The sequence below is a fragment of the Calonectris borealis genome, chromosome 34 (genome assembly GCF_964195595.1).
Source record: "Calonectris borealis chromosome 34, bCalBor7.hap1.2, whole genome shotgun sequence".
NCBI classification, from domain to species: domain Eukaryota; kingdom Metazoa; phylum Chordata; class Aves; order Procellariiformes; family Procellariidae; genus Calonectris; species Calonectris borealis.
This window is the reverse complement of record NC_134345.1, coordinates 385,910-409,249: the sequence shown is the minus strand read 5'-3', so window position 1 is coordinate 409,249 and position 23,340 is coordinate 385,910. Positions and strand designations below refer to the sequence as shown.

General features: G+C 67.7%; 1 protein-coding gene and 1 long non-coding RNA gene across 2 annotated transcripts in view; one reads left to right on the top strand and one right to left on the bottom strand.

The window, feature by feature from the left end:
* Positions 1-22,247, top strand: part of LOC142074295 (protein deacetylase HDAC6-like) — a gene marked incomplete at its 5' end in the record, with an annotated part of 31,115 nt that extends 8,868 nt beyond the window's left edge. The window contains 31 exon segments of the mRNA XM_075134870.1: positions 1,626-1,751; positions 2,488-3,280; positions 3,578-3,634; positions 3,833-3,944; positions 4,498-4,580; positions 4,692-4,777; positions 4,910-4,950; positions 5,775-5,820; positions 6,605-6,699; positions 7,575-7,670; positions 8,587-8,655; positions 8,747-8,816; positions 8,818-8,844; positions 9,239-9,304; positions 9,684-9,743; positions 10,351-10,440; positions 11,006-11,109; positions 11,802-11,869; positions 12,255-12,459; positions 12,856-12,984; positions 13,316-13,484; positions 17,932-18,065; positions 18,141-18,209; positions 18,783-18,972; positions 19,053-19,202; positions 19,832-20,012; positions 20,578-20,846; positions 20,920-21,066; positions 21,339-21,399; positions 21,402-21,466; positions 22,176-22,247. Of these exon segments, the coding sequence (XP_074990971.1) occupies positions 1,626-1,751; positions 2,488-3,280; positions 3,578-3,634; positions 3,833-3,944; positions 4,498-4,580; positions 4,692-4,777; positions 4,910-4,950; positions 5,775-5,820; positions 6,605-6,699; positions 7,575-7,670; positions 8,587-8,655; positions 8,747-8,816; positions 8,818-8,844; positions 9,239-9,304; positions 9,684-9,743; positions 10,351-10,440; positions 11,006-11,109; positions 11,802-11,869; positions 12,255-12,459; positions 12,856-12,984; positions 13,316-13,484; positions 17,932-18,065; positions 18,141-18,209; positions 18,783-18,972; positions 19,053-19,202; positions 19,832-20,012; positions 20,578-20,846; positions 20,920-21,066; positions 21,339-21,399; positions 21,402-21,466; positions 22,176-22,247 (3,930 nt within the window).
* Positions 22,248-22,424: 177 nt separating this feature from the next.
* Positions 22,425-23,144, bottom strand: LOC142074271 (uncharacterized). The gene is made up of 2 exons (XR_012670572.1): positions 22,791-23,144; positions 22,425-22,715 (listed from the first exon to the last, which is right to left on the bottom strand). It is a non-coding gene; the product is annotated as an uncharacterized LOC142074271 (long non-coding RNA).
* Between the last annotated feature and the right edge of the window lie 196 nt (positions 23,145-23,340).

Here is a 23,340-nt window from a genome sequence, read left to right as displayed (position 1 = left end):
GGGGACCCAAAACCCCCCCGGGGACCCCCCAACCCCCCCCGGGGACCCCAAAACCCCTGGGGACCCCAAAACCCCCCGGGAACCCCAAACCCCCCAGAGTCCCCCGAGTCCCCCCCCAATTCCACCCACATCCCTCCCAGCCCCCCCAAACCCCTCCCAGCCCCCCCAAATGCCCCCCAAACTCCCCCTTGCCCCCCCAAAACCCCTTCTGGTGCCTCCAAATCCCCCCCAAACTCCCAAATCCCCCCCCAACCCCTCCCAGCCCCCCCAAATCCCCAAACTCCCCCTAGTCCCTCCTATATCCCCCCAAACCCCTTCTAGTGCTTCCAAATCCCCCCCAAATCCCCTCCTAGTCCCCCTGTCCCCCCCAAACCCCTCTAACCCCCCCAGATGCCCCCCAAACCCCTCCTAACCCCCCAGATGCCCCCCAAACCCCCCCAAGCCCCTCCCAGCCCCCCCAAATCCCCCAAACCCCTTAGTCCCTCCAAATCCCCTCCAAACTCCCCCTCGTCCCTCTCAAATCCCTCCCCAAACCCCTCCTAGCCCCCCCAAATCCCCCTCAACCCCTTCCTAGCCCCCCCAAACCCCTCCTAGCCACCCCAAATCCCCCTCAACCCCTCCCTAGCCCCCCCAAACCCCTCCTAGCCCCCCCGATGCCCCCCAAACCCTCCCTAGCCCCCCTCAAACCCCTCCTAGCCCCCCCAAATCCCCCCCAACCCCATCCTAGCCCCCCCGATGCCCCCCAAACCCTCCCTAGCCCCCCCGATGCCCCCAACCCCATCCTAGCCCCCCGATGCCCCCCAAACCCTCCCTAGCCCCCCCAATGCCCCCCAAACCCTCCCTAGCCCCCCCAATGCCCCCCAAACCCTCCCTAGCCCCCCAAACCCCTCCTAGCCCCCCCAGATGCCCCCCAAACCCCTCCTAGCCCCCCTGATGCCCCCCAAACCCTCCCTAGCCCCCCCGATGCCCCCAAATCCTTCCTAGCCCCCCAAACCCCTCCTAGCGCCCCCCAATGCCCCCCAAACCCTCCCTAGCCCCCCCAAACCCCTCCTAGCCCCCCCAGATGCCCCCCAAACCCCTCCTAGCCCCCCCTGATGCCCCCCCAAACCCCTCCTAGCCCCCCCAGATGCCCCCAAACCCCTCCTAGCCCCCCAAATCCCCCCAACCCCCTCCTAGCCCCCCCCGATGCCCCCCAAACCCCTCCTAGCCCCCCCAAATCCCCCCCCAAACCCCTCCTAGCCCCCCCCGATGCCCCCCCAAACCCCTCCTAGCCCCCCCAAACACCCCCTAGCCCCCCAAACCCCTCCTAGCCCCCCCCAATGCCCCCCAAACCCTCCCTAGCCCCCCCAAACCCCTCCTAGCCCCCCCAGATGCCCCCCAAACCCCTCCTAGCCCCCCAAATCCCCCCCAAACCCCTCCTAGCCCCTCCCGGTGCCCCCCAAACCCCTCCTACCCCCCCCAAATCCCCCCCAAACCCCTCCTAGCCCCCCCCGGTGCCCCCAAACCCCTCCCAGCCCCCCAAATCCCCCCCAACCCCCTCCTAGCCCCCCCCAATGCCCCCCAACCCCCTCCCAGCCCCCCCAAATCCCCCCCAGCCCCCCCTCACCCCCCGGTGCCCCCCCCAGCTGGTCAGCAAGCGGGCCGGCACCGTCTGCAGCAACTGCCAGACCAGCACCACCACCCTCTGGCGTCGCAGCCCCCGGGGGGACCCCGTCTGCAACGCCTGCGGCCTCTACTACAAACTGCACCGGGTGAGGGGACCCCCCAAAACCCAGGGGGACCCCCCAAACCTCCCCGGGGACCCCCAGACTCCCCGGATGCCTGGGTTCCCCCCCAGGTGCCTGGGTGCCTCCAGGATGCTTGGGTCCCCCCCCCGGGATGCTTGGGGAGCCTCAGCCGTGGGGGTCTTTTGGGGGGGTGGGAGGGGGTTTTGGGGACCCCCTGGGGTTGGTGGTGGAGGGGGGAGTGGGGTCACTCTGGGGGGGTCCCCCCCAAATGTCGGTGACCCCCCAAATGCCTGGGTTCCCCCCAAATGCCGGGGTCCCTCACAAGATGCTTGGGGGTTCCCAGCCATGGGGGTCTTTTGGGGGGGTTGGGAGGGGGTTTTGGAGACCCCCCTGGGGTTGGTGGTGGAGGGGGGAGTGGGGTCACTCTAGGGGGGTCCCCCCAAATGTCGGTGACCCCCCCAAACGCCTGGGTCCCCCCCAAATGCGGGGGTCCCTCAGCCATGGGGATCTTTTGGGGGGGTTTTGGGGACCCCCTGGGGTTGGTGGTGGAGGGGGGAGTGGGGTCACTCTGGGGGGGCTGGGGGATGCCGGGGTCCCCCCCGGATGCCGGGGTCCCTCAGCCATGGGGGTCTTTGGGGGATTTGGGAGGGGATACGTGGGACCCCCAGGGGTCAGTGGTGATGGAGGGGGGGGGAGGAGCAGGATCACTGGGGGGGGGTCCAGGGATCCCCCCGAAACTCCTGTCCCCCCCCCCCCGCAGGTGAACCGCCCCCTGACCATGCGCAAGGACGGGATCCAGACCCGCAACCGCAAGTCTCGGCCAAGGGGAAGAAGCGGCGGCAGGGGGGGGGCGCCGGCCCCGGGGGGGAGACGGACGCCATGGGGGGGCCGCCCCTGCCCCCCCCCGCCCCCCCACAACCCCCTCCCGAGGACCCGGCTGCCCTCTACGCCCTGGGACCCCTCGTCCTCTCCGGACACCTCCTGCCCTTCCCCACCGCCGGACCCTTTTTTGGGGGGCCCGGGGGGAGTTACGCTGCCCCCCCAACCCCTGCCGGGGTCCCCCCCGCCCTCAGCCCCCAGCTTTAACTGGGGGGGGGGGGGCGCCCCCATTACAGTTTGGTATTGGAAATGGAGCTGGGCTCAGGCCTCGTTATTTGGGGGGTGCGCTTGGATGCTGGGGTCTTTGGGGGGGTTGTGCCCCCCCCCTCGGGGGGGGGGGGCGGGGGGGACACCCACCAAAATGCTTATCCAAAATGGTGCCACCCCCCCCGCCATAGTAGACTCCAAGATGGCGGCGTCCAGTGGGCACACCCAAGATGGCGGCGTCCAGTGGGGCACACCCAAGATGGCGGCTCAGCACGGCAGCGGCCGGCTGCGAGCCGCGTGGCCCCGCCCCGCGAATAGCCACGCCCCTCCATTCCCATCCCCGCCCCGCGCTTGGCTAAGCCCCGCCCTCTTCCGGTCCCGGCTCCGCCCCGTGCCTCGCTCCCGTCTCGGCGTCGCCCCGCCCCGTAACGTAATCGCCGTGCGCCCGGCGTCGCGCGGGGCTGCAGGTGAGCGCGGCCGCTCCCGGCTCCCCCGCTTCGGGCCCGCCGCCCCCCCTCGACCCCCCCGGGGCCCGCTGAGCTCCCCCCCGGGCCCATGGAGCCCCCCCAGCCCCATGGAGCCCCCCCGGGCCCATGGAGCCCCCTTCCCGGCCCCTCTCACCGCCGCCGCGGGCCCCTCTGTCCCCCAACCGCCGCCGCTGCGGCCTACCCGCCCCGGTGTCCCCCCCCCGGCCCCCGATTCCCACACCCCCGACCCCCCCCCGTTTCCCCCGACCCCCCTTAACCCGTTGCCCCCCCCCCCAGGCCCCCCTTGCGATGCCCCCCCCCGCGCGGCGCTAGAGCCCCGCCCCGGCTGTCATGGTGAGAAGGGGCGGGGCCAGAGAGGAGGGCGTGGTTAAGCGGGCGGGGCTTACAAAGGGCGGGGTGCGAAGGGGTGGTGGGGCAATGGGCGGGGCTTAACGGCGCTGGGCGGGGTTTAAAGGGGTGGGGGGGCGGTTTGTGGGGGGAGGTGGGCGGGGCTGGGGGAGGTGGGCGGGGCTGACTTGGCTCCACCCACAGGGCCGGGCGGGGCGCCGCGCCCCCCCCGCAGCGGGGGGGGCTCCCCGAGGTCAAGCGCCGAGGGCGGGCCCGGAGCCGCCGGGAGGGGCTGGAGGCGGAGCTACAGCGCCTGGTAGGCGGGGCCTGCCGGGAGGGTGGGGGGCACCCAGACCCCCGGGTCCCCTGGGAGGTGGGTGGGGGGCACCCAGACACCCGGGTCCCCTGGGAGGTGGGGGGGGGGCACCCAGACCCCCGGGTCCCCTGGGAGGTGGGTGGGGGGGCACCCGGACCCCCGGGTCCCCTGGGAGGTGGGTGGGGGGCACCCGGACCCCGGGTCCCCTGGGAGGTGGGTGGGGGCCACTCAGACCCCCGGGTCCTGTGGGAGATGGGTAGGGGGCTCCCTTGGGGGATGGGGGGCACCCGGACCCCCGGGTGCCTCGGGAGATGGGTGGGGACACCCGGACCCCTGGGTCCCGTGGGAGATGGGTGGGGGGCTCCCTTGGGGGATGGGGGGCACCCGGACCCCTGGGTCCCGTGGGAGATGGGTGGGGGGCTCCCTTGGGGGGTGGGGGGCACCCGGACCCCTGGGTCCCATGGGAGATGGGTGGGGGGCTCCCTTGGGGGGTGGGGGGCACCCGGACCCCTGGGTGCCTCCCCCCAGCCGCCTGATCTCCCACCCGTGACAGGACCTGGGCGCGGAGGCGGCGGCGCCCACGGGGACGGGGCTGGTTTACGACGAGCGATTCGCCGCCGTTTTGGAGGACGAGAGGTTCGCCCGCACCCCTGGGTGGCCCCCCTGCACCCCTGGGTGTTCCTTTAGATCTTGGGGTGTCCCCCCGGCCCCCTGCATCCTAACAGCTCCCCCCCCCTTTTCCCGCAGCACCCCCGAGGGTCCGGAACCGCTGTCGGCCGCGTGGGCGACGCTGGAGGAGCTGGGGGCTGACGCAGCGCTGCGTCCGCGTGGAGGTGGGTCCCCCCCGTGGGTGCTGGGGTACCCCCCCAGATGCTGGGGTACCCCCTTGGGTGCTGGGGTTCCCCCCCAGATATCGGGGGTCCCCCCCAAAATCCGGGGTCCCCCATGCTGCTTCTCGTCCTCAGTGCCGCCCGGCTACCGACGAAGAGCTGCTGCTGGTGCACAGGTTTGGGGGGGCTGGGGGAGCTTTTTGGGGGGCTGGGGGAGGTTTGAGGGGGGTTCTGAGTGATTTGGGGGACCCTGGGGGGGTTTGGGGGAGCTTGGAGGGAGTTTTGGGGGGGTTATGAGGGGGGTATGGGGGCGATGGGGGCTGTGGGGCACCTAGGGTGGTACTGGGTGGGGGTTTGGGGACTTTGGGGGTCCCTCGAGTGGGGTTTAGGGGGCCCTCGGGATTGGGGGGTCTTTGAGGAGATTTGGGGTGTCCCTGAGGGCTTTGGGGGGTCCCTGAGGGCTTTGGGGGGTCCCTGAGGGGATTTGGGGGGTCCCTGAGGGCTTTCGGGGGGTCTCTGAGGGGATTTGGGGTGTTCCTGAGGGCTCTGGGGGTCTTTGAGGGGATTTGGGGGGTCCCTGAGGGCTTTGGGGGGTCCCTGAGGGGATTTGGGGGTCCCTGAGGGCTTTTGGGGGTCTCTGAGGGGATTTGGGGTGTTCCTGAGGGCTTTCGGGGGTCTTTGAGGGGATTTGGGGTGTCTCTGCGTGCTTTGGGGGGCCCTGGAGGTGTTTGAGAGACCCCAGAGAATTCCTGAGGGATTTGGGGGGGCTCTGAGGGGTTTGGGGGCACCCTGAGGGTCTGTGGGGAGTCCTGGGGGGTCCCCAAAGGGCTTGCGGGGGGGTCTCTGTGGGTTTTTGGGGGTCCCTGAGGGGTTTGGGGGGTTCTCTGAGAGGTTTGGGGGGCCCTAGGGGTGTGTGGGGAGCCCAGGGGTTTGGGGGGGGCTCTGGAGACCCCCCCAGATGGTGTTGGGGTCCCTGAGGGCAGTTTTGGGGTCCCCCCAGCCCCTCCTTCCTGGCCCAGACGGAGACCCCCGGCTGCCCCCCCGCAGTGAGTGCGCCCGGGGTCCCCTCGGGGATATCGGGGTGTCTGGGGGGGAGGGGGGGTCCCCGGGGGGGTGGGGAGGGGTTTGGGGGTCCCCCTGGATGCCTGGGTCCCTTGGGGGGGAGTTGGGGTCCCCCATGGAAGTTTTGGGGTCCCCCCAGACTCCTGGGTCCCGTGGGGAGGGGTTTTGGGGTCCCCCCCCAAGCGTGTGGGTCCCCCGTGGGGGTTTTGGGGTCCCCCCGGACACCTGGGTCCCCGGGGAGGGGTTTGGGGTCCCCTGGGGGGGGGGTTGCAGTCCCCCTGGGCTCCTGGGTCCCCCTGGGGGGGTTTTGGGGTCCCCTGGGGGGGGGGTTGAGGTCTCCCCAGATTTCTGGGTGCCCCTGGGGGGGGTTTTGGGGTCCCCTGGGGGGGGGGTTGGGGTCCCCCCAGACTCCTGGGTCCCCCGGGGGGGGTTTTGGGGTCCCTTGGGGGGGGGGGTTGAGGTCCCCCAGATTTCTGGGTGCCCCCGGGGGGGTTTTGGGGTCCCTGGGGGGGGGCTTGGGGTCCCCCCAGACTCCTGGGTCCCTCCGGGGGGGTTTTGGGGTCCCCTGGGGGGGGGGTTGGGGTCCCCCCAGACTCCTGGGTCCCCCGGGGGGGGTTTTGGGGTCCCCTGGGGGTGGGTTGGGGTCCCCCCAGACTCCTGGGTCCCCCTGGGGGGGTTTTGGGGTCCCCTGGGGGGGGGTTGGGGTCCCCCGGGGGGGTTTTGGGGTCCCCCGCGGGTTTTGGGGTGCCCCGACGCCCGCTCCCGCAGGAGGGGGGCCCCTCCCGCCGGGCCGCGGGGTCGCTGCTGGCGCTGCTGGGGAAGGTGCTGAGCGGGGACCTGCGCAACGGGCTGGCGCTGCTGCGGTACGGCCGGGGCGCCCTATAGGGGCTATAGGCACCCCCGGGGCACCCCAGGGACGAATACGCTCCCCTGGGCTCTATAGGGCTGCAGGGACCCCCCCCAGCTCCTATAGATCCCCCCCCAGCCCCTATAGATCCCACCCCAGGGGCTGTAGAAGTTCCTTGAAGTGTTGCAGGGGAGGTATGGATTCTATAGGAGCTGCTTTTATTGCTATAACACGCATCTGTGTGTCCTGGAGATTGTTGAGAACCGTTTCTAAAGCCTATAGGTGCCATAGGGGCTCTAAGGGTGTTATAGAGGCCCTGGGGATGTTGTAGGGGGTCTGGGGGTGGTATAGGGGCCGTGGGCTCTGGAGATGCTATAGGGTAACTATAGATCTGTGGGTGTATAGGGGCCCTGTGGATGTTATAGAGGTCCTGGGAATGCTATAGGGCCCCTGAGAACCTCAGTGATGGTATAGGGGACCTGTGGGCATTATAGGGGTCCTGGGGATGCTATAGGGCCCCTGAGAACCTCAGTGATGGTATAGGGAGCCTGTGGGTGTTATAGGGGTCCTGGGGGTGCTATAGGGGTCAAGAATCTCAGCGATGCTATGGAAGATCTATGGGCACTATAAGGTCTTTGTGGTGCTATAGGGGTCCTGGGGGTGGTATAAGAGCCGTGGGGTAGCTATAGGGGCCCTGTGGGTGTTACAGGGGCTATAGAATTGCTGGGGATGCTATAGGGGCCACAAGAACCTCAGGGACGCTATAGGCACCTTGACGTGGCTATAGGAGACTTGGGAGCGCTGTAGGCTCCCTCCTGGCGCTGGGAGGGTCTATAGGGCCCCATAGGAGCTCTATAGGGGCTCTATAGGGGTGCTGCTGTCCCCCTATAGCCCCCCCGGGCGCCAGGCGCAGCCGGAGGCGAGGAACCTCTTCAACGCCGTCGCCATCGCGGCGCGGGCGGCCCAGCGGCACCTGGGGGTGCAGCGGTATGGGGGGGCCTATGGGGGGCCTATGGGGGGCCTATGGGGGGGTCCCGGGTGCCTGGGTCCCCTATGGGGGGGTTTGGGGGTGCTGGGTCCCCTATGGGGGGTTTGGGGGTCCCGGGTGCCTGGGTCCCCTATGGGGGGGTTTGGGGGTGCTGGGTCCCCTATAGGGGGGTTTAGGGTCCCGGGTGCCTGAGTCCCCTATGGAGGGGTTTGGGGGTGCTGGGTCCCATATGGGGGGGGTTGGGGATGCTGGGTCCCCTATGGGGGGGTTTGGGGGTGCTGGGTCCCCTATGGGGGGGTTTGGGGGTCCCGGGTGCCTGGGTCCCCTATGGAGGGGGGGTTTGGGGGTGCTGGGTCCCCTATAGGGGGGGTTTGGGGGTCCCGGGTGCCTGGGTCCCCTATGAGGGGGAGGTTTGGGGGTGCTGGGTCCCCTATGGGGGGCTTGGGGGTCCCGGGTGCCTGGGTCCCCTATGGGGGGGGTTTGGGGGTGCTGGGTCCCCTATAGGGGGGGTTTGGGGGTCCCGGGTGCCTGGGTCCCCCTATGAGGGGGAGGTTTGGGGGTGCTGGGTCCCCTATGGGGGGCTTGGGGGTCCCGGGTGCCTGGGTCCCCTATGGGGGGAGGTTTGGGGGTGCTGGGTCCCCTATAGGGGGGGTTGGGGTCCCGGGTGCCTGGGTCCCCTATGGGGGGAGGTTTGGGGGTGCTGGGTCCCCTATGGGGGGCTTGGGGGTCCCGGGTGCCTGGGTCCCCTATGGGGGGGGGGTTGGGGGTGCTGGGTCCCCTATAGGGGGGTTTGGGGGTCCCGGGTGCCTGGGTCCCCTATGAGGGGGGGGTTTGGGCGTGCTGGGTCCCCTATGGGGGGTTTGGGGGTGCTGGGGGGTTGCACCCCCCCCAGCCCCCTGCGTTCCCCCCCCGCAGCGTCCTCGTCGTGGACTGGTGCGCCCAGCCCGGCCGGGCCCTCCCCTCCCTCTTCCAGGATGACCCCAGGTGGGCACTGGGATATACTGGGATATACTGGGAGGCACCGGGGGGACACTGGGAGCCCCCCCGACATGTACCCCCGCCCCGTTTCCTGCAGCGTCCTGTATTTCGGGGTGCACCGGGGCGAGGAGCCCCCCGCGACCACCGGCACCGGCCGGGGCGAGGGCTTTCACCGTCGACCTGCGCTGGGATGAGGTATGGCCCCTATAGGGGGCTATAGAAACCCTTACAGGGCGTTATAGGGGCGTAGGGACCCCCCCATTGCACGTTACAGGGTCGCTACGGGGCGATATAGGGTGCGTGCGCGTGCTGTTGGACATTATAGAGGCTATACGAGCTTTACAGCGAGCGTATGGGTCATTATAGACGCTGTATGGCACATCAGGGCGACATTATAGGGGATATACATTTTTATTTGGTGTACAAGGGGTGTGCGCCCCCCCGCAGGTGTTATGGGAGCTATAGGGTCTGCTCTATAGGTGCTTAGAAGCTATATGGCCCTCCCTGGGGCCGTAGGGAGCTCTATAGGGGCCGTGGGGGGTTCTATAGGGGGTGGCTATAGGGTCTGAGGTGACCCCCTCCCCTATAGCCCGGCAGGACGGACGGCGACTACGCGGCCGCCTTCTTCCACCTCCTCCTCCCCATCGCCTTCGAGGTGAGCGGGGGGTCCGGGGGGGTCTGGGGGGGTCTGGGGGGTCCCCGAGGGGTCCCAGAGGGTTTGGGGGTCCCCGGGGGTTTGGGGGGTCCTCGGGGGGGGGTTGGGGAGTCCCTGGGGGGGGGTTTGGGGGTCCCCGAGGGGTCCCGGAGGGTTTGGGGGGTCCCTGGGGGGGTTTGGGGGTCCCTGAGGGGTCCCAGAGGGTTTGGGGGGTCCCCAAGGGGTCCCCGGGGGGGTTTGGGGGTCCCCGAGGGGTCCCGGCGGGTTTGGGGGGCCCCTGGGGGGGTTTGGGGGTCCCCAAGGGGTCCCGGAGGGTTTGGGGGGTCCCTGGGGGGGTTTGGGGGTCCCCGGGGGACAGACGGACGCGGCGCCTCCGCAGTTCCAGCCCCAGCTCGTCCTGGTCGCTGCCGGCTTCGACGTCGCCCTCGGGGACCCGGAGGTATGGGCACGTATAGGAACGTATAGGGAGGTATAGGGAGGTATAGGGAGCTATAGAGCTTTATACGGTGGCGTAGGGGATGTATAGAGGGGTCTGGAGTGGTTTAGGGGCCCTAGGACCCCCCTTTGGTGGTGCAGGGGCTGTGTGTGTACCTCAATGTGGTCATATAGCAGATGTATACATTACTTGCAAGTGATATGGGGGACGTACGGTTTCTCCTGGGGGTGTATGGGGTGGTATAGGGGCACTTATAGATTTCTTAGGGGTGGTGTGGGGCTATCTGGAGTAGCCTGGGGTACCCTATAGACCGTTGCCGGGTGGTATAGGAGCTATATATGGTTGTTGCAGCTGCTGTAGGGGCTATATGGGATTTCTCTGGGCGCTATATGGGGTTGCTAAGGGCAGTATAGGGAACATATAGCACACTGCAGCAGTTATATAGAGTGCCATAGAGCCTATATGGAGTGCTAGGAGGGGCTATATAACGCTGTGTGGTTTTTCCTGGGCATTATGGAGGTGCTTGGGGAGTCTATAGGGGTGCTATAGGGGCCTGGGGGGGGCGGTGTCCATGCCCCGCCCACGGTGCTATAGGTTCCCCCCCCCCCAGGGACATATGGGGGTCTCTCCCGACGGCTTCGCCCTCATGACCCACCTGCTGTCGGCGCTGGCGGGGGGACGCCTGCTCCTCGCCCTCGAGGTAGGACCCTATAGGGGCTATAGGGGCCACTGGGGAGGGGGCTATAGGGGCGTGCGGGCCACCTGCAGGCACTGGAGGGGCCATAGGGACCATCTACGGCACCTATAGTGGCCCTGTGGGGGTTGGAGGGCCTGTCTGCAGGCGCTATAGGGTCCTCAAGGACCATTTGCGGGAGCTATAGGGGCCGTATGGACCATTTGCGGGAGCTGTAAGGGTTGTATAGGTTCCCCCAAGGCGTTATGGGAACCATATAGGGGCTGAGGTGATCTTTAGGTGCCTTGTGGTCCCCCCGGGGGGGGAGGGCTATGAGTGCTATAGGGGATGGGGGGGTGGGAGACGCTATAGGGGTTGCTATAGGGCAGTCTATAGGGAATGCTTTAGGGAACTCTATAGGGAATGCTATAAGGAGTGGTATAAGGTCTTATAGGGGCTGCTGTAGGGGATAATTTGGGGGGCTAAGGGGTGCTATAGGGGGACCCGCTGCCCTGGGGGGGGCACTATGGGGGGGTCCCCCCCTCCCCAGGGCAGTATGGAGTCCATAGGGTCCCCCTGCCCTCTCCCGCAGGGGGGGTCGGAGGCGGGGGCGCTGGCGGGGGGGCTGGGCGCCGTCCTGCGCACGCTGCTGGGGGACCCCGGGGACCCCCCCGGGCCCATCACCCCCACCCCTAGGTGAGGGGGCTATAGGGGTCTATAGGGGTGGGGGGGGGTGGGAGTATGAGGTGTTTGGGGGGCTAGGGGGGGATTTTGGGGGGCTTGGGGGGGCTGGGGGGGGTCTTGGGGACCCTCAAGGGGGTCTGGGGGTGTTTGGGGGGGTCTTGGGGACCCTCAGGGGGAGCTTTAGGGGCGTTTGGGGGGATCTATAGGGGTCTTTGGGGGGGTATGAGGTTTTGGGAGTGTTTGGGGGGGCTATAGGGGTCTTCGGGGGGGGTATGAGGTTTTGGGGGGTCTGGGGGGCATTTGGGGGGCCTTGGGGAGACTTTGGGGGTCTTGGGGATCCTCAGGGGGGTCTGGGGGTGTTTGGGGGGGCTATAGGGGTCTTCGGGGGGGTATGAGGTTTTGGGGGGTCTGGGGGGGATTTGGGGGGCCTTGGGGAGACTTTGGGGGTCTTGGGGATCCTCAGGAGGGTCTGGGGGTGTTTGGGGGGGTCTATAGGGGTCTTCGGGGGGGGGTTATGAGTTTTTGGGGGGTTGGGAGGCACTTGGGGACTCTTGGGGGGACCGGTGGGCTCAGGGGGGGCTCGGGGAGACTTTGGGGGGCCTGGGGGTGTTTGTGGGGGCTTGGGGGGGTGAGGGAGGTGCTGGGGGCAGTTTGGGGGTGCCCCCAGCCTCCTGCCCCCCCCAACACCACAATCGCCCCCGCAGCGGCCTGGCCAGCGTGGCCCGTGCCCTGGCCATCCACCGCAAGTACTGGAGCTGCCTGCGCTGCGCCGGTGAGACCCCCTTTGGCACCCCAAAATCCCGGGGGGGGCCCCCTTTGAGCCCCCCCTCCAAAACTCAAGGGGAGGCTTTGGGGGAGGCGCTAGGCCTCGTTGCTAGGGCGACATCTCGGTTGCTAGGCGGCCATCTTGGTTGCTAGGCGGCCATCTTGGTTGCTATGCAGTTCGCCCCTGCCGCCGCGGCGGCCATCTTGGCTCCACTCAGTCCCCTCAGTGGGAGCCCCCTCGCTTTTGGGGGGGCTCGCAGCCCCCTCCCCAGCCTCAGGGACCCCCCTAAACCCCTCAGCCATGGCGGAGGGACCCCAAAAAGGAGTAGCTGCCGTGTTTCAACCTGCCCCGGGGTTTCGGGAGCGCCCCCCCTGAGGCTGCCCCCTCACAGAGCCGGAGGTAGAGGAGCAAGAGGAGCAGGAGGAGGAGGAGGAGGAAGAGGAGGAGGAGGAGGATTTGGAGGATGATGGAGAACCCCAAGGCACCCCCCAAGAGCCAGCGGAGCAAGAGGAGCTCCAGCCCTGGCCCCGTCCCGCCGCCCGCACAGGGCTGCTGTATGACGAGAGGATGGAAGAGCACTGCAACCCCTGGGACAGGTCAGCCGGGGGCTGAGGGAGCTGATGGGGTCGGGGCGGGGCGGGGGGGAACGACACCCTTGGGTCCTTGGTGGGGTGGGGGCACCCACATCTCTGGGTTTCTCCTGGAGAGGGTCCTGGATATCCTGGTGTCTCTTGGCGGGGGCTGTTGGACACCTTGGTCCCCAGAATGTGTGGTTTTGTGGGTTCCCTGAACATGGGGTTCCCCTAAGGGTGGGGGGGTCCCCTGAGGGTGGGGGGGTCCCCTGAGGGTGGGGGTTCCCCTAAGGGTGGGGGGGTCCCCTGAGGGTGGGGGGGGTCCCCAGACACCTGGGTCCTCAGTGGGAGGTTTTTTGGGGGAGGGGGGAAGTGGGTGGTGGTGGTGGTGGGACGCAGGACCCAGGCGTCCGGGCGCAGCCAGCACCCCGAGGCGCCGCAGCGGGTGACGCGGATCGTGGAGCGGCTGAAGGAGCTGGGGTTGGCGCAGCGCTGCCTGCGCCTGCCCGCCCGGTACGCCCTGCCCGCCGAGCTGCGCGCCTGCCACACGTGAGTGGGGTGGGGGGGATGTGTGGGACCTATGGGGTGGGGGGGTGGGGTACATATGGGTCCCATAGGCGGGGTCCTATGGAGTGGGGGCAGTACATGAGACCCATGGGGCTGGAGCGTATGTGGGTCCTATACGGGGCGGGGTATGTGTGGGTCCTATGGGGGGGCATATGGGGGTCCCGTGGGGGGGCATATGGGGGTCCTATGCAGGGGGGGGCCATATCTGGGTCCCGTGGGGTGTCATGGATGCCTGGGTCCCCCCAGGGTGGGATGAGGGGGTCCCCCCAGGGTGGGGTAGTGGGGGGGTCCCTGACGACCGGGGTCCCCGCAGGCGGGCCCACGTGGCAGCGCTGGCGGGGACGGAGGGGCTGCGTCCCCGGGAGCTGCGGGGGGCGGCCGAGCGCTACAACTCCGTCTTCCTCTGCCCCCGCTCCTACGACTGCGCCCGCCTGGCGGCCGGCACCGCCTGCGCCGCCGTCACCGCCGTCCTCGCCGGGCAGGTGGGGGGCCGTACGGGGGCTGTGGGGTGGCATGGGGGCCCTATGGGGTGTCATAGGGGTGCTATGGGGGCCCTGTGGGGCATTGTGGGGGCCCTATGGGGTGTCATGGGGGTGCTATGGGGGCCCTATGGGGCATTATGGGGGCCTTATGGGGTGCTATGGGGGCCCTAGGGGGCATTATGGGTGCCCTATGGGGTGTCATAGGGGTCCTAGGGGGCTTTATGGGGGCTCTATGGAATGTCATAGGGGCCCTGTGGTGTGCTATGGGGGCATTATGGGTTCTCTGTGGGGTATTTATGGGCTCTATAGGGCTCTATGGGGTGTTATAGGGCCCCGTGGGGGTGTCATGGGGTCCCTATAGGGTGTCATGGGGGCCCTATGGGACATTATGGGGGTCTTATGGGGGCTCTGTGGGGTGTCATGGGGTGCTATGGGGCATTATGCGGTCTCCATGGGGTGTTTATAGGCTCTATAGGGCTCTATGGGGCGTTATAGGGCCTTATGGAGTGTTATAGGGGCCTTATGGGGTGATTATGGGATGTCTATGGGGGGTTTATGGGCTCTATAGGGCTCTATGAGGTGTTATGGGGGCCCTATGGGGCGTTATGAGACCCTATGGAGCATTATGGGGACTCTATGGGGTGTTCATGGGAGCCTATGGAATATTATGGGGTGTTGCAGGGTTCCATGGCGCATTGTGGGATGCTATGGGGGGGGTCATGGGACCCTAAGGGGCATTATAGGGGCTCTATGGGGCATTATGGGGGCGTTATCGGGGCCCTATGGGGTGTTATGGGGTGCTATGGGGTCTCTGTAGGGGGTTTATGGGCTCTATAGGGATCTATGGGGTGTTATGGGACCCTATGGGGCATTGTGGAGGCCCTATGGGGTGTTGTGGGTGCCCTATGGGGTGTTTATGGGCTCTATAAGATCCTATGGGGTGTTACGGGGCCCTATGGGGCCCTGTGGGCCCCTGTGGGGCATTTTGGGGTCTCTGTGGGGTGTTTATGGGCTCTATAGGGCCCTATGGGGTGTTAACGGGACCCTGTGGGGTGTTGTGTGGGCCCTATGGGGTGTTATGGGGTTTCCATGGTGTGTTTATGGGGTCTATAGGACCTTACGGAGTGTTTATGGGCTCTATAGGACCCTATGGGGTGTTAATGGGGTGCTATGGGGTCTCTATGGGGCGTTTATGTGCTCTGTAGGGATCTATGGGGTGTTATGGGACCCTATGGGGCATTGTGGGGGCCCTATGGGGTGTTGTGGGGTTTCCATGGGGTGTTTATGGGCTCTATAGGGCCCTATGGGGTGTTAATGGGGTGCTATGGGGTCTCTATGGGGTGTTTATGTGCTCTGTAGGGATCTATGGGGTGTTATGGGACCCTATGGGGCATTGTGGGGGCCCTATGGGGTGTTGTGGGGGCCCTATGGGGTGTTGCGGGGTTTCCATAGTGTGTTTATGGGCTTTGTAGGGCCCTATGGGGCGTTACGGGACCCTATGGGGTGTTGTGGGGGCCCTATGGGGTGTTATGGGCTTTCCATGGGGTGTTTATGGGCTCTATAGGGCCCTATGGGGCATTATGGGGCCCTATGGGGTGTTATGGGGTTTCCATGGGGTGTTTATGGGGTCTATAGGGCCCTATGGGGTGTTACGGGACCCTATGGGTTGTTTATGGGCTCTGTAGGGATCTGTGGGGTGTTACGGGACCCTATGGGGCATTGTGGGGGCCCTATGGGGTGTTGTGGGGGGCCCTATGGGGTGTTATGGGGTTTCCATGGGGTGTTTATGGGCTCTGTAGGGCCCTGTGGGGTGTTAATGGGGTGCTATGGGGTCTCTATGGGGCGTTTATGTGCTCTGTAGGGATCTATAGGGTGTTATGGGACCCTATGGGGTGTTGTGGGGGCCCTATGGGGTGTTATGGGGTTTCCATGGGGTGTTTATGGGGTCTATAGGGCCCTATGGGGCGTTATGGGGCCCTATGAGGTGTTATGGGGTTTCCATGGGGTGTTTATGGGCTCTATAGGGCCCTATGGGGCGTTATGGGGCCCTATGGGGTGTTACGGGGTTTCCATGGGGTGTTTATGGGGTCTATAGGGCCCTATGGGGCGTTACGGGGTCCTATGGGGTGTTATGGGGATTCCATGGGGTGTTTATGGGGTCTATAGGGCCCTATGGGGCGTTATGGGGTCCTATGGGGTGTTATGGGGTTTCCATAGGGTGTTTATGGGGTCTCTAGGGCCCTATGGGGTGTTATGGGGATTCCATGGGATGTTTTTGGGCTCTATAGGGCCCTATGGGGCGTTACGGGACCCTATGGGGTGTTACGGGGTTTCCCTGGGGTGTTTATGGGGTCTATAGGGCCCTATGGGGTGTTATGGGACCCTATGGGGTGTTGTGGGGGCCCTATGGGGTGTTATGGGGTTTCCATGGGGTGTTTATGGGCTCTATAGGGCCCTATGGGGCATTATGGGGCCCTATGGGGTGTTATGGGGTTTCCATGGGGTGTTTATGGGGTCTATAGGGCCCTATGGGGTGTTACGGGACCCTATGGGTTGTTTATGGGCTCTGTAGGGATCTGTGGGGTGTTACGGGACCCTATGGGGCATTGTGGGGGCCCTATGGGGTGTTGTGGGGGGCCCTATGGGGTGTTATGGGGTTTCCATGGGGTGTTTATGGGCTCTGTAGGGCCCTGTGGGGTGTTAATGGGGTGCTATGGGGTCTCTATGGGGCGTTTATGTGCTCTGTAGGGATCTATAGGGTGTTATGGGACCCTATGGGGTGTTGTGGGGGCCCTATGGGGTGTTATGGGGTTTCCATGGGGTGTTTATGGGGTCTATAGGGCCCTATGGGGCGTTATGGGGCCCTATGAGGTGTTATGGGGTTTCCATGGGGTGTTTATGGGCTCTATAGGGCCCTATGGGGCGTTATGGGGCCCTATGGGGTGTTACGGGGTTTCCATGGGGTGTTTATGGGGTCTATAGGGCCCTATGGGGCGTTACGGGGTCCTATGGGGTGTTATGGGGATTCCATGGGGTGTTTATGGGGTCTATAGGGCCCTATGGGGCGTTACGGGGCCCTATGGGGCGTTATGGGGTCCTATGGGGTGTTATGGGGTTTCCATAGGGTGTTTATGGGGTCTCTAGGGCCCTATGGGGTGTTATGGGGATTCCATGGGATGTTTTTGGGCTCTATAGGGCCCTATGGGGCGTTACGGGACCCTATGGGGTGTTACGGGGTTTCCCTGGGGTGTTTATGGGGTCTATAGGGCCCTATGGGGTGTTATGGGACCCTATGGGGTGTTGTGGGGGCCCTATGGGGTGTTATGGGGTTTCCATGGGGTGTTTATGGGCTCTATAGGGCCCTATGGGGCATTATGGGGCCCTATGGGGTGTTATGGGGTTTCCATGGGGTGTTTATGTGGTCTATAGGGCCCTATGGGGTGTTACGGGACCCTATGCGGTGTTTATGGGCTCTGTAGGGATCTGTGGGGTGTTACGGGACCCTATGGGGCATTGTGGGGGCCCTATGGGGTGTTGTGGGGGGCCCTATGGGGTGTTATGGGGTTTCCATGGGGTGTTTATGGGCTCTGTAGGGCCCTGTGGGGTGTTAATGGGGTGCTATGGGGTCTCTATGGGGCGTTTATGTGCTCTGTAGGGATCTATAGGGTGTTATGGGACCCTATGGGGCATTGTGGGGGCCCTATGGGGTGTTATGGGGTTTCCATGGGGTGTTTATGGGCTCTGTAGGGCCCTATGGGGTGTTAATGGGGTGCTGTGGGGTCTCTATGGGGTGTTTATGTGCTCTGTAGGGATCTGTGGGGTGTTATGGGACCCTATGGGGCATTGTGGGGGCCCTATGGGGTGTTATGGGGTTTCCATGGGGTGTTTATGGGCTCTATAGGGCCCTATGGGGCATTATGGGGCCCTATGGGGTGTTATGGGGTTTCCATGGGGTGTTTATGGGGTCTATAGGGCCCTATGGGGTGTTACGGGACCCTATGGGGTGTTTATGGGCTCTGTAGGGATCTGTGGGGTGTTACGGGACCCTATGGGGCATTGTGGGGGCCCTATGGGGTGTTGTGGGGGGCCCTATGGGGTGTTGCGGGGTTTCCATGGGGTGTTTATGGGCTCTATAGGGCCCTATGGGGCGTTACGGGACCCTATGGGGTGTTATGGGGCCCTATGAGGTGTTATGGGGTTTCCATGGGGTGTTTATGGGCTCTATAGGGCCCTATGGGGTGTTACGGGACCCTATGGGGTGTTTATGGGCTCTGTAGGGCTCTGTGGGGCGTTACGGGACCCTATGGGGCGTTACGGGACCCTATGGGGTGTTTATGGGCTCTGTAGGGCCCTGTGGGGCGTTACGGGGCCCTACGGGGCGTTACGGGGCCCTACGGGGTGCTCGTGGGCTCTACGGGGCCCGGCGCCGACGCCCGCTGTCGCGCAGGTGCGGAGCGCGCTGGCGGTGGTGCGGCCCCCCGGGCACCACGCCCGCCCCGGCGCCGCCGGCGGCTTCTGCCTCTTCAACAACGTGGCGGTGGCGGCGCGGCACGGGCAGCGCCTGGCGGGGGGGGCGCTCAGGTACGGGGGGCCGCGGGGGGCGGGGGGGCCCCAGGGGGTGCCCCCCCCTCACACAGCCCCCCCCCCCCCCCCCAGGGTGCTCATCCTGGACTGGGACGTTCACCACGGCAACGGCACCCAAAAGATCTTCGAGGAGGACCCCAGGTTGGGGGGGGGGGGTCACCTGGGGGGGCCTGGGGGTGCTGGGGGGGGCCTGGAGGTGCTGAGGGGGGGCTTGTGGGTGCTGGGGGGTGTCCTGGGGGTGCTGGGGGGGGGGGGCTTGTGGCTGCTGGGGGGATTTGGGGTGCTGGGGGGAGGCCTGGGGGTGCTGGGGGGGGGCCTTGGGGTGCTGGGAGGCTTGTGGGTGTTGGGGGGGGGGCTTGTGGCTGCTGGGGGGATTTGGGGTGCTGGGGGGAGGCCTGGGGGTGCTGAGGGGGGGGCTTGTGGGTGCTGGGGGGATTTGGGGTGCTGGGGGGGGCTTGTGGGTGCTGGGGGGGCCTGGGGGTATTCAGGGTGCTGGGGGTGTCCTGTGAGAGCTGAGAGGGGGACTTATGGGTGCTGGGGGGGGCCTAGGGGTATTTGGGGTGCTGGGGGGGCTTTTGGGTGCTGGGGAGGGGCCTGGGGGTACTGAGGGGGGCCTAGGGGTGTTTGGGGTGCTGGGGGGGGGCCGATGGGTGTTGGGGTCCCAGGGGTGCTGGGGGTGCTGGGGTGCCGGGGTCTCACCCCCCCCCCCCCCAGCGTGCTGTACATCTCCCTGCACCGCCACGACGGCTCCTTCTTCCCGGGGGGCTCCGGGGGGTCCCCGCGGCGGCGGGGGCGGGGGCGCGGCACCGGCTTCACCCTCAACGTGGGGTGGGGGGGGCCCCGCGCCGGGGACCCCGACTACCTGGCGGCCATGACCCGCCTGGTGCTGCCCGTCGCCTGCCAGGTCAGTGGGGGGGGGCTTTTGGGGGGGCTCCTGGGGTTGGGGGGGTTGTTGCCCCCCCCCAACACCTGTGTCCCCCCCAGTTTGCCCCCCAGTTGGTGCTGGTGTCGGCGGGGTTCGACGCGGGGCGGGGGGACCCCCTGGGGGGGTGCCTGGTGTCCCCCCAGACCTTCGGCCTCATGACCCACCTGCTGGGGGGGCTGGCGGGGGGGCGCCTCGTCCTCGTCCTCGAGGTGAGGAGTCGGGGGTCCCGGCGGGGGGGATTTGGGGGGTCCTGGGGGGGGCTTGGGGTCCCCGGGGGTGGTTGGGGGGTCCTGGGGAGGGCTTGGAGTCCACATGGGGGGATTTGGGGGTGTCTATGGGGGGGATTTGGGGTCCGGGGGGGGGATTAGGGGGCCCTGGGGGAGATTTGAGGTCCCCCGGGGGGAGGTTGGGGGTCCCCGGGGGGATTTGGAGTTCCTCGGAGGGGATTTGGGGTCCCCATGGGGGGTCTTGGGGTCCCTATTTAGGGCTTGGGGGTCCCCGGGGGGTGTCTTGGGGTTCCCATGGGGTGTAGGGGCCCATGGGGGTCTTGGGGTCCTTATTTCGGGCTTGGGGGTCCCCGGGGGGTGTCTTGGGGTTCCCATGGGGGCTTGGGAGGCCCTGGGGGGGGATTTGTGGTCCCCATGGAGAGGCTTGGGGGTCCCCGGGGGGGATTGGGGGTCCCGGGGGGGGGGTAGGGGGGCCCTGGGGGGACTTGGGGTCCTTATTTAGGGGTTGGGGGGCCCGGGGGGGGGGTGTGTGGTACTGGGGATCCCCACGGGGGGCTGGGGGGTCCCCCGCCACCCCCCTCGGGGGGCTCTGACTCGGGGGGGCCACGCAGGGCGGGTACAACCTGGGGGCGACGGCGGAGGGGGTGGGGCAGTGCCTGGGGGTGCTGCTGGGGGACCCCCCGGCGCTGCCCCCCCCCCGGCCCCCCCAGCCGGCGGCGCTGGGCGCCATGGCCCGCACCCGCCGGGCCCAGCGGGGCTGCTGGGGCTGCCTGCGCCTGCCCCCGCCCGCCGGTGAGACCCGCGCCCCCCGGGACCCCCCCGCGCCCCTGGGAACCCCCCTGCGCCCCTGGGGCCCCTTGGGACCCCCCCGCGCCCCTGGGACCCCCCCTGCGCCCCTGGGAACCCCCCGAGACCCCCCCTGCACCCCTGGGGCCCCTTGGGACCCCCCCGCGCCCCTGGGACCCCCCCCTGCGCCCCTGGGAACCCCCGGGACCCCCCCTGCACCCCTCGGACCCCCCCTGCGCCCCTGGGACCCCTTGGGACCCCCCCCCCGCACCCCTGGGAACCCCCGGGACCCCCCCTGTGCCCCTCGGACTCCCCTGTGCCCCTGGGACCCCCTGGGGCACCCCCCCGTGGCCCTCAGACCCCCTGGAACACCCTGGAACTCCCCCCTGTGCCCCTGGGACCCCCCCGCACCCCTGGGACCCCCCCCACCTCACAGGGACCCCCTGACACCCCACGGGGACCCCGGGACCCCCCCCACCCCACAGGGACCCCCCAGCACCCCCCAATCCCCCCCCTGCCCCACAGGGACCCCCTGCCCAGCCCCCCCCAACCCCCCCCCGCCTCTCCGCAGCCCCCCCCGCTGAGACCCCCCCGGAGCCCCCCTCGGGGGCGGGCAGCGATGACCTCACACACCGCGCCGGTGACATCACGGGGGCCCCCCCCAGCGCCCCCCCGCCCCTGGACGCCATCTTGCGCCTGGGGGAACTGCACCTGGGGGACACCCCCGGGGGCGGGGCCGGCGGCCCCCAGGGGGCGGAGCCTCCTCCAGACCCCGCCCCCCTGGAAGGGGCGACCGCCTGCCCCCCCTCGCCCCCCTGCTTGGGGGAGGAGCTTGACGAGGTGAGTGGCAGGAGGGGCGGGGGGGGCGTGGCCGGACGCCTGAGTCTCACCTGCCATTCCTCCCCGCCACCAGGGGGTGCTGTTCGCCGTGACCCCCCTGCAGGAGTGTCCCCACCTGGGGGCGGTGGCCCCCCTCCCCGGGGGGGGCCTGGAGGGGAACCCCCCCTGCGGGGCCTGCGGCAGCCGCCGGGAGAACTGGCTCTGCCTCAGCTGCTACCAGGTGAGGGCACCCCAAAACCTGCACCCCAACCCCCCCACCCCCCCCAGAGCCTCCGACCCCCCCGGGCACCCCCGCAGCACCCCAAAACCCTCCCTGACATCATGCTGGGACCCCCAGTTTTACCCTGGACACCCCCAAAATGACCCTGGGCCCCCCAAATCCCCTCCTGGAGCACCCCAATTTCCCCCCAGGCACCCCACCCCACCGCAGGGCACCCCCAAAAGGCCCCCAGGCACCCCAATTCCCCCTCATGCGCCCCAATTGCCCCCCAGGTGCTGTGCGGGCGCTACGTGGGGGGGCACATGCTGGCGCACGGGGGGGCCGCGGGGCACCCCTGGTCCTGAGCCTGCGGGACCTGTCGGCCTGGTGCTACCCCTGCGGGGGGTACGTCCACCACCCCGTGAGTGGGGCCGGGGGAACCACGGGAAAACGGGGGGACACCGGGGGAACCACTGGGGAAAACGGGGGGACACCGGGGGGAACCACTGGGGAAAACGGGGGGGGGGACACCGGGGGAACCACTGGGGAAAACGGGGGGGGACACCGGGGGTACCACTGGGGAAAACGGGGGGGGACGACACCAGGGGGAACCATCAGGAATGGGGGGGGGGGGGGGGGGGGGGGGGGACACTGGGGTGAACCATCAGGGAATGGGGGGGGGACACTGGACTGCACCATTGGGAATGGGGGGAGAATCTTGGGGTGAACCACTGGGGAATGGAGGGGACAACATGGGGGTGAACCAGCAGGAATGGGGCGGGGGGACACTGGGGTGAACCACTGGGGAACGCAGGGGGGGACATGGGGATGAACCATTGGGAATGGGGGGGGGTACATACTGGGGTGACCCATTGGGAACGGGGAACACACACACATAAACTGGGGTGACCCATTGGGAAGGGGAGGGGGACACACAGGATTGAACCATGGGGGAACTTGGGGGGGGAGGGGGGACATGGGGATGAACCATTGGGGAATATGGGGGGACGCTGGGGTGCACCATTCGGAAAGGGGGGGACACTGGGTTGAACCATGGGGGCGGTGCGGGGGGAACTCTGGGATGAAGCATTTTGGGGGTGCTGCCTGTCTAACCCCCCGTCCCCCCCCAGGCCCTGCTCCCCGCCAAGACCCTCCTCCACCGCCTCAAGTTCGGCACCGCCCCCCCCACCCCCTCCCTCTGACCCCCCCGTTCCCACTCTCTTAAAGGGCTACACACGTGCCACCCCCCCAACACCAGCACCCCCAGGGGCCCCCCCAAACCCCCGCCCTGGGCTACAGGCTGGGCCGGGCCCAGGGAGATGGCGGGGGGGGGGTAGGGGGGGGACACCCCCCCAAAAAGCATCACGGGGGAAACTGAGGCACGGCTGGGTGGGGCGGGGGGGGCCCCCCCACTTTTTAAGCCCCTCCCCTCGAGGATTTTTTTAATCCACCTCTTTGTACCGCCGGAGGCACGAAATAAAGGTAACGGGCGAGACTCGGGGGGGCTCTTTGGGGGGGGGTCCCGGCGGGTTTGGGGGGGTCCCGGGGGGTCCCGGGGGGTCAGAAGTCGTCGTCGTCGCAGATGTCGAGGAAGACGTCGAAGGCCTCGCGGTTGCAGTTGCCGTCGGGGCTGAAGACGTACTTGTGGAAGGTGCCGTCCACGCAGACGGCTGGGGGCAGCAGGGGGCGCTCAGCGGGGTTTGGGGGGGCCCCGGGGGGGCGGGGGGGGGGGGGTCGGGACTCACCCACGACGGAGCTGGGGCTGCGGCCCCCCCGGCCGAAGGCGCAGAGGCAGGGGGCCTCGGCGGGGACGGTGAAGCTGGCCAGGGACCACTGCGACTCCACGTAGGGGCCCAGCACCGGCCCCACCTTCCCCACCCGCGCCAGCCTGGGGGGCAGAGGCGGCTTGGGGGGAGCCCCCTGCACCCCGCGGGGGGGGGGGGGGGCTCAGGAGGCGTTTTGGGGACCCCCCCATGGCTTTGAGCTCCCACCTCCCCCCTCTCCCTCCGCCCGCCATCTTGTGCCTGCTCGGGGGGTCCCCCTATTTTCGGAGTCCCTCCCATTGTCGGGGTCCTCCCCCAGTTCAGGGTCTCCCCCCCCATTTTTCAGCCCCCCCCCACTTTTGGGGTCCCACCCACTTCAGGGTGTGTCCCCCCCATTTTTGGGGCCCCTCCCCACTTTTGGGTCCCACCCACTTCAGGGTGTGTCATCCCCCCCTTTTTTTGGGTCCCCCCCCTATTTTCAGGGTCCCCACCCCATTCTGGGATCCCCCCGTTTCCAGGTGTCCCCCCGCAT